The sequence below is a fragment of the Terrapene carolina genome, unplaced genomic scaffold, assembly GCF_002925995.2.
Source record: "Terrapene carolina triunguis isolate 2854851 unplaced genomic scaffold, T_m_triunguis-2.0 Scaffold232, whole genome shotgun sequence".
NCBI lineage: Eukaryota > Metazoa > Chordata > Testudines > Emydidae > Terrapene > Terrapene triunguis.
In genome coordinates, this window is record NW_020664583.1 from 1,733,242 (window position 1) to 1,745,686 (window position 12,445).

The 12,445-nt window shown below is 37.9% G+C and overlaps 1 protein-coding gene across 1 annotated transcript in view; it reads right to left on the reverse strand.

Annotated features, from left to right (window-relative positions):
- Positions 1 to 12,445, reverse strand: part of SYN2 (synapsin II) — a 204,316-nt gene that overhangs the window by 71,099 nt on the left and 120,772 nt on the right. The window contains 2 exon segments of the mRNA XM_026656697.1: positions 2,307 to 2,449; positions 5,728 to 5,790. Of these exon segments, the coding sequence (XP_026512482.1) occupies positions 2,307 to 2,449; positions 5,728 to 5,790 (206 nt within the window).

Consider the following 12,445-nt stretch of genomic DNA (forward strand, 5'->3'; position numbering starts at 1 on the left):
GCAGGTAAATAAAACTGGCCCGGCCCGCCAGGGTGCTTACCCTGGCGAGCCGCGTGCCGAACATTGCCGACCCCTGCTTTAGAGTATATAACAATAGATCAATATTTCTTCATAAGAATCTAGGGGAATAACAGCTAGGCTCACAGGGTTCAGACACAATCCCCGATCTTGGAGAAAATGGAGATTTTTAAAAAAGTCTAAAAAAAAAAATACCACTATTTTAATTCAGTTTTTGAGGTCTCCTAAGATAATTTTGGTCTGCAGTCTATGCAACAAATCTAGGGCCCAGCCCTGTGAAGCACAGAGTGCTCTAAACTCCCATCAACTTCACTGTTGATGAGGTACAACACCTCAAAGAATTGCTCATCTGGACTCTGCATCTGCTGCTCCTGCAGGGGTATGTGTCATAACCATTCAGCAGTTGTACTTTACTGCTAAAACTGTGCTCCTTTGGAGCCATCAGATGAAAGATGCTGACAAGGAGGTCATATAGGGCTGCGGCTGTTTTCAAATTCTTAAGCATCTACCTTAAAACTGGTAACTGTGGCTGAAAATTTGCAAAAATGCTTAAAGCATTTTACTGACATTTTGCTGAAATTTTATTGTAAGAATTATCTTCAGAAAGGATTTCCAAGAGACCCAGCCTTGGTCCCAGTGAATATTTTCTGTTACAGAAGTTCATTTGCTATTTGTTTCTTTTTCCTGTGTTTTTGTATTCTTGCTTAATTCCATACTATGTGTATTAATGCAGCATTTTCTGAAACAAATGGTAGAGATGTGTTAATCTCAGTATTTCTGGTTTGCTTGGAACCCAATAAAAATTAGGAGTTAGGCTGTACTTTAGCTCAAATATAGCAATACATAAAAAAATTTAATGTACAAGAATTCCTTCACCTTTCCAAAATCATGGGAATCCCTAGGTGCATACAATATATATATTGTCCATTGCATCAATAACTGAATTATGAGTAACAAATTTATGTCTTGATCCTGCAGTGACCCCTGAAAAGAGCTGTGAGCACCCACTCCAAGCTCTATGTACATCTGTCTAAAGGTCATTACAAGATTGGGGCCTCAGTTATATCAGGTGCTGGTTAGAATGAAATATTCTGTGCCATTAGTTAAGAGTTATACATTCAGGTCTCCCTGTGAATGAAAATGAACTAAAGTAGTCTCAAAGCTTTTTAATAATAAAATTGGGTCTTGTTGCTGAAGGGATTTAAAAAGTCACCTATAAAACAATCAGACCACACTTCCTGTTGTTGGTTCCCTGAAACTATTTTGAGAAATTGCTATGAAAGAATTGACCCACATGCAGAGGTGAAAGTAAGCCGGTACACCATGCTGGACCCAACGGGCTTCCCCAGGCTGGCGATTTAAAGGGCCAGGGCTCCTGCCACTGCCGGGAGCCCCGGGCCCTTTAAATCACTAACAGAGCCCTGCTGCTGCTACCCTGGGGCTACGGCAGCCGGGCTCAGGCGGCGCTTTAAAGGGCTGGTGTTCCTGTCGCTGCGGGGAGCCCTGGCCCTTTAAATCGCCGCCTGAGCCCGGCTGCCGGAGCCCCGGGGTAGGGCGGCAGGGCTCCCTCGGAGATTTAAAGGGCCCGGAGCTCCGCTGCCATAGTGGTGGCCAGAGCCCCGGGCCCTTTAAATCTCCCCTGAGTCCTGGGGCTCCCAGCTGCCACTGCCCTTAAAACTTGATTTAAAGGCCCTACCTCTTCCGGTTGAGGCCCCGCCCCTGCCCAGGACTCCAGCGTACCGGTAAGTCCTTTAACTTACTTTCACCGCTGCCCACATGGGAGTTGTAGGTAACCATTCTGGAATGTCCTAAGCATGTGTTTAATTCCTCCCCCCCAGTCCCCCTCCAAAAAAATAACTAGAAAGTACTTCGCCATCCTTCAAAGTTTAAACCTTTTGAAGTAAAGTCCATTTTTGCACTCTCCACAAGACCCCTTTTAATTTCCATTTTTATAACCTCTGTATGCTTTCCATTTGAAATATCACATTTATTTATTTTATTCTCTCAGAGCATTTCCATTGTTATTTCTGTAACAAATAGAGTTCAACAAAATGCATTATTAATATAAACATGAAACAGCTGAGATACTTTTAACACTTTTTAAAAGCTTTTTAAATGATTGAAAATGTCCATCAACAAATTAAAAAAAGGCTAAAATACCTTCCTCCCCAAAGTGCTGATAATAGAGGACTATTTAAAAAGAGGTATTAGACTTCAATCAAGTGAACTTTGGTGGTGCTTTGTAAATATTGAAATCAGAAAATGAAAGGAGATTATTTTTGGCTCACATGTATGCTTTGTAGTTAGTGCCTATCTTTTGGATCCTGATGTCGTATTTGGAGTCTATGAAGGGTTCAGTGGTGGCGTAGGTTTGGGTAAGTGCTACCACACTGGCTATGTCCTGAAAATCGTAGTGGTTGTCTACCTTAACCTGTTGTCATAACACAAACAGCATGAGGAAGAGAAAAACAACAAGAACAATAGTTAAGTATGTACTGTAAAATGCAATTGCAAATGACTCCTGTGAGAAATATTACTTTTTATAGTGTCAGATTACAAAACAAAGAATGGACAATTTATCTGATCTGTAAAAAAAGCTGTAGTTGTCAAAACTAGAATATAGCAAAAATATTCCTGCAATAAGATGTATAATTTCTAGCCAGAAATTTAACATTCGCTGTTGTAGAAGGCAATTATCAAGTATCGACATTACATTTTCTTTGAGGAAACCCTTTTAAAATACTGATGTTTATTTTTGTGTCACATAAACAATCTCTAGGAATAGTTCTTTATAGGTATTTTATTGTAGCACTTTGGCGTTTCAGTTTTAAGGATGCAGTGAATAGTACTTCTGTGTGGGATGGATCAGTTATAATAAGAGGAAGGAAGGAAAGGAATACAAAAACCCAACCCAACCAAACAAGAAAAACCTAATTGCTTTATCTAACCATGAATTTTGGAGTCTGTTTATACCATCATGTTGCAAGACACCTCTCCTGACTGGGAGATGTTTGTTAAAGGATTGAATTCTATAGTCTTAATCCAATATGGTTCAGCTGTTCTGGCCTTCAGGCATCTTCATTAGAGCCCAAAACACAAATGGTTGCTTATAGGACTTCATATTTAATTTTGAGATAAGTAAATACACCTATTGGGTATTTAGTATCTGTGTTGTACTTTTAAATAAGGTGACAGGCATACTAATGAAGATTTTGAGGAATAATGTGAAAACTGAATGTGTGCAAAAGCATGTGTTGGGTGTACACAAACTTTACATCAATGTTTTAAAAATGTTTTGCTAGTCAGGAACCAATCCTCCAAGCAGGGCCGGCTCCAGGGTTTTCGCCACCCCAAGCGGAAAAGAAAAAGCCATGATCGCGATCTGCGGCGGCAATTCGGCGGGAGGTCCTTCGCTCTGAGCGGGAGTGAGAGACCATCCGCCGAATTGCCGCCGAATGACTGGACGTGCCGCTCCTCTCCAGAGTGGCCGCCCCAAGCACCTGCTTGGCAAGCTGGTGCCTGGAGCCAGCCCTGCCTCCAAGGTCCTAAGTGTTCTGAACTGAACTCAGGCTCAATAGAAGCGGAGGGCACTCATCATCTGAAAAAAAATAGCTCAGTATCTTGAAGGATGAGTTCATAGTTTTTCAAGGTGTAAGCATGTATATCAGAAGAACGTTGAGTGCAGTAACTTGCACAGTGGGCCATATCCTGCTCCAACTGAAGTCTATGGGAGTTTCATCACTGACTCAATGGGAATTGGACCAAGCTCAATGTTAACTATAAGTGCCTGGATTCAAAGCCTGTAGCAGCTTTGATGTCAAAGCAGCCCAATTATATTATCACAACTTTAGCCATTTCCACCAACTTTTGGATTGAAATCAAAATTTTATCCAACAAACTAGAAGATTTTATAGGCCAAATTCAATGGTGATGGTTAGGAATCTGTGTAAGCTGGTCAGAAAATATATACAAGTAGAAAAATGATACTGCACTGATTTGGCATTCAGCAGGTAATGTACAAATACGGGTAACATTCCCTCAGAGCAACTGTTATGGAATGCAGATAATATGTACCTGGCACTTCTATTACACTAAATTCTGAAATGTATTTGGCCAGAGATTTCCACAGGCATTACACTTCTTATACACCAGGCTGAATTTACAAGTATTAATAAAATGCCTTTTTATTAAGATTCTGATCTGCAAAATGGATGAGAGTAAAGAGATTATAATTTAACTAAATCTGTAAAATCTCATTCCCAATTGCTCCTCCTGTCTACAGTTTAAATTGTGAGTTCACAATAAAACCATTCACTTTCCCCTATTCCAGATCATGAGAAAATTTTGAAAAAGAATTGAAAGGCAGATTTTTCCTCAATCCTTTTCTAGCAAGTCTATAGATAGATACAATGTACTAATGCCAAAGTCTTTAATGGTATAAACATTTAAGTGGGAGTCGCATGCATATATTTGAGAACATTATTTGGCCACTATAGTGGAAAAATTATGAATATATGGAAAAAGTTAGATGATATAGAAAAAATCCCATTAAAGAACCAATGTAGGTGGGAGAGGAGGAATAATGGAGTGACTAACATTAAAAATCCCTCACACAAAGAGGAGTTCATAAACTTTCCCCAAATCAACAGAGTAAGAACATCCAGCGTGGTAAAGTCACAATGTGGATAAGATAAAAAGGTTCTTGGTTTTGTTTTTTAAATTCAAAAATTTAAATTAATAAAAGAGATTGGTTGCTTAAGCCAATCAACTCCTAGTAAGGATGTTTAAGCAATTACGTTGTTCCATCATGGGATATTTCTGTTTGTGTCCATAATTTTTGTAGTAGGTAAGGTTTCTTGTATACAGGAGGCTCAGAGCTATGCAAAATGTTAAATATCAAGGAAATTAAATAATTTCCTTAACAAATCTGAAATGCAAAGATAAAATATTTTAATCAATAAATATGCAAAATGACAAAAATCAATTTTCTACTATTCAACGGCTGATATTTAATTCATAGAATTTTTGGAAATCCAAGGGGATAAGGACACGTTGCCCTTGTTCAATCCTTTTTCATCTGAAGATCTCTTAGCACTTTGGAAATGTCTACCAATTGAGTACCTGCACCCATTGACATCAGTGGAAGCATAATTGAGTCATACACTCAAACCACCATTGTGAGATGTAAGTGATCTAGAAATTGCTTCACCCACCAGTGAAATGCAGTTGCCTCTGGATTGAATGCAGCAAGTGTGCTGCAACTCTACAGGACAGGAAATGAAGAAAAATACTGTATCCAATTGAAACTACTATGGGAATTTAGGAAGATGTAGGAGAATTTATTCACCAGATTCTCAGACCTGCAAATCTTTACTTGTGCTTATAAACCTGACTTTTCAAGTAATTCTGCTGCAGGCCACAGAATTATCATATAAGGCCCTGATTCAGGAAAGCATTTGAGCATGTGCTTAAGTCCATTTCTCAAGGCCAGAATTTAGCTGACTGGGGATGTAAGCATATGCTTAAGTACTGTCCTGAATAGGGACCCAAGTAAGGCTTTGCCGAATCAGGACCCTGAGTTGGAATTTGGCCAGCTCACAAGTTTTAACACCTATTGTGGAGAAGTTTATATATTTTAATATTTAGACAATTAAAATGTAGACTAGCACCAGAAAACCCCTAGCATATATATATAAATAAGACCTGCACCTTTCCCATGCCTGAATGAGCATGTCCAATCTTCACGACAACTGGAAACATTGGCAGTGTTAACTAAGAGGGGAAGAAAAGAAAAACAATATTAATTTAACTGACCATTGAAGTCAGGAACATTTTAATATTAATGAAAATAACTTCTTCTGAAGTAGCTGTTCAGGATTCATTAGAATTTTTTTCATCCTGGTTTAAACTTGCCTGCATATCTTCATCTGTCAAACTGGTGTTTGCAAGAGCATCATCATTACTATGTTACATTCCTCTCTGTCCCATGTAGCTCTGCCTTTAGTTTATACAACACAACAAAAAATGTAGTCAAACAGCTCTTCCCATGTGGATATTTTAGAAGTATCCATGGATTGCTCAGCTATTTAATTTGAACCCAAGGGTTTGTTTAAATAGAGCTGGGCTACCTTATGAATTACACGCCCATGCAACATCTTAGATGATTGCATAATCAAAAGCTACATTCCTTTCTTTTGATTCAATCTCAGAAGATAAAAACAAATTTATCCGAAGAAGTTTGAAACTTCATTTATTGCAAAGCTCTGCTGAGCAAAATCTTCTTCATAATAAAGATACACCCACAATATTCTAACTCAGTTTAGGATTCCAACACAGAGAAGATCTTTATCCTCACAGCATGTAGCATTAAAAACAACATTTGCCACTCTCCAGTTAGAACTTGATTTGGAGCAATGCTGAAAAACGTGTACCTTCCATTTTTAACAGCCATTCTCATGTCTCTCAGCCTGCTCAGATTCAGCCGCAGAAGATCTCCTGCAGGTGACTACAGATAGCTGGGAGAGTGGATATTGGCTTTTTAATGGCATCCTCTGTACCTGTAATTTGAATTTCTAACTTGATATCCCAGGGTTAGCACCTGGACTTCCCATTATATATTTGATTTGCAAGCCAGGTAATTTTTGGTGTTCATAAGGACAGTGATCTCAAAGCATGAGAAGAGTATAAGAGCCAAATCCTCTTTGTTAAAGAGGGCACTTCATCTCTCATGGATTTCAGTGCTCCATCACCAAAGCTGGTTCTTACCATGCTCTGCATGTATGTGTGTGTGTTTGAGGGGAGGAAGAGAGAAGACTTATATCTCCTCAGAGCCCATCAAACCACGGATATTACTAGGGAGAATAAAGCAAAGTGCCAGAAATGAATAGTACACTTCTACACCACACCTTGCAGGGTGGATAAAAATCAATGATTAAAAAAAAAAAATCGGATTTTTTGATAAAAATGCTTTTTGAGGAAAAAAACTATCTAAAGATAGTTTTAATTGAGATACATTATAGCTCAAAAATATCTCATCATGGAATAGGAATTATAAATTCTAATTCTATAGTATGAGACAATATATTCATGTAATGTTTAAGAAAAGTTTTGTAAATGAGTTCCAATAGTTCATGGATTAGGAACTCAATCTGAAGGAGTTCCAGAGGCTTCTGTATAGATTATTTAAATTAATCTTTCTATCTACTCAATAGAACTCAGTGCTCAGTCTAGAAGATACCATCAGAGATGCTTAGTTTTGCAGTTCTCAAACTGTGGATTTGTGGCTCCAGAGAGAACATACTTGTTATGGAGATATACCTATTTCATAGAACTGGAAAGGACCCCGAAAGGTCATTGAGTCCAGTCCCCTGCCTTCACTAGCAGGACAAAGTACTGATTTTGCCCCAGATCCCTAAGTGGCCCCCTCAAGGATTGAACTCACAACCCTAGGTTTAGCAGGCCAATGCTCAAACCACTGAGCTATCCCTCCCCCCAACAGCAAAATGTTTTTAAATAAATAAATAATATATAGAGGTGAGAAATAACAGACCTCAACCCTATTGTCCCTCTGCAAATTTGTGTACACAGAGTCAATCCCTTACCTCTCTCTAAAAGTGCAAAGTTTTAAAAAGTTGAATGAATAGAAGATTATTGGGGGCGGAATAGATCTGGACAAGGAGAAGTAGTCTGGAGATAAATGTGAGAAGGGAGGGACAGGCAGTAGAAACAAAAGTGAAACTGTTTGAGCAGCATATTCCAGAAGCCTTGAGGTCTTTCTGAGTGTAGCCTTCATTGATTTGAGATCTACCATACCATTCTCACACTAGAAGGGAAAACCTATAATGGCAGCAGGCTGTAAGGGAGACCCAGTTTGGGAATATTTTAATGAAGTTCCTCTACCTGTGGGTAAGACAGGCATGCGTGCAAAATGCAAACAGTGCAACAAAGAAATGCAAGGCCTGGTTGCCCAAATGAAATATCATCATGAGAAGTGTTCCTTTTCAGGAGGAAGCTGAGTTGAAGATGATGAAAGGAATATGTCTGAATATGCAAGATCTTCATGTTCTTTCTTAAAGACTGCCTGTCTTTCTTCTGCATTAGTCTTGAATTCTCATGTTTGAGCAAAAAATATAGTTGTTACTTGATGGTACTATCATTTTAGATGCAGTTGTGATAAAAAAATAAATAGCTGAAATAGGCAGTTCTTCCTTTTACAATTTCACCTTTAAAGTAGTACTGAGTGTCAGTGAATGCAATGAGTAATACTAAATGAGCAGTTTGGTAATAATAATTAAATAACTGCATTGACTTATTTTGTTTAGGAGAATTCATTCTCAACATACAGGATTCTGAAGACTATCCACCTTCAAGATCACCATCATTTTCTATAGTTTCAGAGTTATCTGCCAATGATAGTGTTTGATAGTGTTTCAGTCACATCGCCACAGTATATCACCTGTAGCAAAAAGGAAAAAAAAATCTCCATCATCCAGAAACAACCATAGATAAGTTTGTGATAAGAACCAGCGGATTAAAAAAGGAGGTAATTGATGAAAAAACTGCCCCTATGATCTCCTTCATTAACACAGTTCAGTCATTAAGACCAGTATACAGTGCACCCAACAGAGCAGATGTTGCAGGCAAATTGCTGGATAAAGTATATGAAAGAGAAATTGAGCAGTGTGCAAAAGGTCTAGAGGGTGAAATTGTTAACCTGAGTCTTGATGGGTGGAGCAATGTCCACAATGATTCTGTTGTATGTGCTTGTGTGACAACAGAAGAAGGGAATGTCTTCCTTACAGAAACAATTGATACATCAGGAAATGCACACACAGCAGAATACCAACAAGAAGTAGCAGTAAAAGCTATAACAAACTGTGAAAAAAATTCAAATGTCTAGTACGCAGCTTGGTCACAGACAATGCTGCAAATGTATCCAAGATGAGAAGAAAATATTTAGAAGAGAGTGAAGAGAGTCCCAAGCTAATAACATACGGTTGCAGTGCTCATTTGATGCACCTCCTAGCCAAAGACTTCAGTGTTCCAGAAATAAAGGCTAATGTTGTTTAAATTGCAAAATACTTCTGTAACAACCACTTTGCAGCAGCTGCTCTGAAAAACGTGGGAGGAACCAAGCTAACTCTCCCACAAGATGTACGATGGAACTCAGTAGTGGACTGTTTTGAGCACTATATCAAGAACTGGCCTAATCTGATGACAGTTTCTGAACAAAATTGTGAAAAAATAGAAGGCATGGTCACAGCCAAAGTTCTCAACATTGGGCTTAAGAGAAATATTGAACACATGCTGAGTACCCTGAAGCCTATTTCTGTAGCCTTGAACAAAATGCAGGGAAATAGCTGTTTTATTGCTGATGCTGTTGAAATTCGGAAGGAACTGAGTGAGATCTTAAAAAGAGAAATATGCAATGACAGAATTAAATTACAAGCATTAAAAAAACGAATGGAACAAGCACTATCTCCAGCTCATTTTCTTGCAAATATTTTGAATACTCGGTACCAGGGTCAAACCTTAACTGCTGAAGAAGAGTTGGCTATGACATGGACATCCAGCAATCATCCCTCCATAATGCCAACTATAATAAACTTCAGAGCTAAGAGTGAACCATCCAAGAAATATATGTTTGCTGATGATGTTTTAAAGAAAGTCACACCAGTGAAGTGGTGGAAGTCACTTAAGCACTTGGATTCATAGACTGTTGAAGTGATGATCTCACTTTTAACAGTAGTAGCTTCTTCTGCCGGTGTAGTCTTCCTTTGGACTAATTCATTCCAAATTGAGAAATTGTTTGGGACCTGAAAAAGCAGGAAAGCTTGTTTTTCTTTTCCAGATTATGAACAAACAGGAAAATTAAGGTGAAGATGACTGAGTTAGCTGCAGAAGCCAATATTTTAAGTTTTCTCATGTTGACCTGGCTGACATAGTCGATTTAATTTTTTTTTAAATATTTAATTTACCTGATTTTAAAAAACTTGAATATTTAACTAAAATAGTTTAGTTTTTAACTAAATTCAAAAATTCATATAATTCTTTTGTTAAAATATTATATGTTTGCTGTTGAAGAAAAAAAATCCAGAATACATAACGTTGTTGTTTTAGTTAAATAAAACAATTTAAATGCCTGTCTGGTGATGTTCTCCTCCTAATACAGCATGGCAAGAAAATCCCCCAAATATTAATGATTAACCTGTTGAATTGGAGATAATTCACCTCCCAATGACTTCATAAATATCTGCTTCAATTACCTATGGTAAATGAAATAACCAATCATTCATTTTCCGATAGAGCTGTAAAACTCATCTGAAAAGTTTTCAAAATAAATCACTTAAAAATGTATAGTTTGTACCTTCTAAAAATGAAACCTACATCTACCTCTGAGTTGTGAAGAATATGTATTAAGGTTACAACAACCAACAAGAATGCACTTTTATGTAGAAATCCATGATTAAATCGAGTCTTCCTGACTAGTGATTTAAATCAAATCCACACTGACACCTTGTAGAATTTAATGGGGAATTTTAGGCATCACTTTTTACAGTATAGTTTGAACCTTTAATAACTACAGTTGTAACCCATTCATTAATTTTCTTCTTTATAAAATCCGTAGGAGATTTGTTGAGCGGCTTAGTAGATCTGTTAGAATTGCACAACTTTGCAATCAGTACTGCTCCTCAGTAACACATTTGAGTCAATGTTGCTCCAACTGATTTTTCTATATTCCTAAAAAACAAACAAACAACAAAAACCCCTACAGTTGTTTTTGTAGGAAGTTGCATAATAGAGTTTATTTTTTATTTATCTTTTCTCCCCAAAGCAAATGTTGACCATGATAATAGAAAGAAAACATGAACTGAAGGTCTTAAGGCTTACAATAGAAGTTTGGAATTTCTTATGTAATGCTGTGTGTCTTCTGTTGAGAATGGCCAAGTTTAAAAAAAATAGTGTTCTGCAGGGAGGCATTTTGCCACAAGCCAACAAGGTAGCTAGCTAATGTTTCTTCCTTGAAATCTGGCCTCTGCTGCTGCAAGCTCCAGTTGCAGCTGGGATTTCAATTTCATTATGAGATTCTTGTGAGCCTGAATGGGGTAATTATCTTTGAATACAGCAATTGTGACTTCATACTCTTCATGCAGTAAGTCAGTCGCAGAGCTGGGAACACAGAACCCTAGTCTGCTGGTTCCTCCAAATTCACTGCTCTAAAACCTAGACTATGCATCCTCTCTGAATTTAAACTCCTGGACAGGGCAGGAAGCAAGAGAACGGGTATATCATATCAAACAACAACTACAATGGATTAAAAGAAAATATGTACAGTTAGGATTATTTTTAACCAAAGAAGGCATTTTGTGCATCTCATGTTTTAGATAGTGACAACCTACTGTCCTCTGCTATCTGGGAGTAAGGAATAAAAGACGCAGTCAATGTGGAAAGGTAGGAATTCATACACAGAGCTAAAATAGAAGTGGCAGTATCCCGGAAAAAACAACAGCCACCTTAAGAATTTCAAAACACCCTATGCATAGCCAAGTTGTTTTATGCTATCGGTATACTCCTGATGACAATGGCAATACATTTAAGCCTGATACATCTGAATAGTATTTCACATCAGCAGCCTTTTGGCAGAAACAGCCAATTTAACGTTAATCACACATTTTTATTCCCAATAATGCAATTGGTCATTCCATTGAATTAAAATAGTAATGTAATATCTTTTATGAAAGAACTATGCATTAACTTCAACTATCCGGATATATGTTGGGAAAATAACACAGCGGGGCACAGACTATCCAACAAATTCTTGGACTGCATTGCAGACAACTTTTTATTTCAGAAGGTTGAAAAAGCTACGGGGGGAAGCTGTTCTAGACTTGATTTTAACAAATAGGGAGGAGCTTGTTGAGAATTTGAAAGTAGAAGGCAGCTTGGGTGAAAGTGATCATATAATCATAGAGTTTGCAATTCTAAGGAAGGGTAGAAGGGAGAACAGCAAAATAGAGACAATGGATTTCAGGAAGGCAGATTTTGGTAAGCTCAGAGAGCCGGTAGGTAAGGTCCCATGGGAATCAAGACTGAGGGGAAAAACAACTGAGGAGAGTTGGCAGTTTTTCAAAGGGACACTATTAAGGGCCCAAAAGCAAGCTATTCCGCTGGTTAGGAAAGATAGAAAATGTGGCAAAAGACCACCTTGGCTTAACCACGAGATCTTGCATGATCTAAAAAATAAAAAGGAGTCATATAAAAAATGGAAACTAGGACAGATTACAAGGATGAATATAGGCAAACAACACAGGAATGCAGGGGCAAGATTAGAAAGGCAAAGGCAAAAAATGAGCTCAAACTAGCTACAGGAATAAAGGGAAACGAGAAGACTTTTTATCAATACATTAGAAGCAAGAGGAAGACCAAA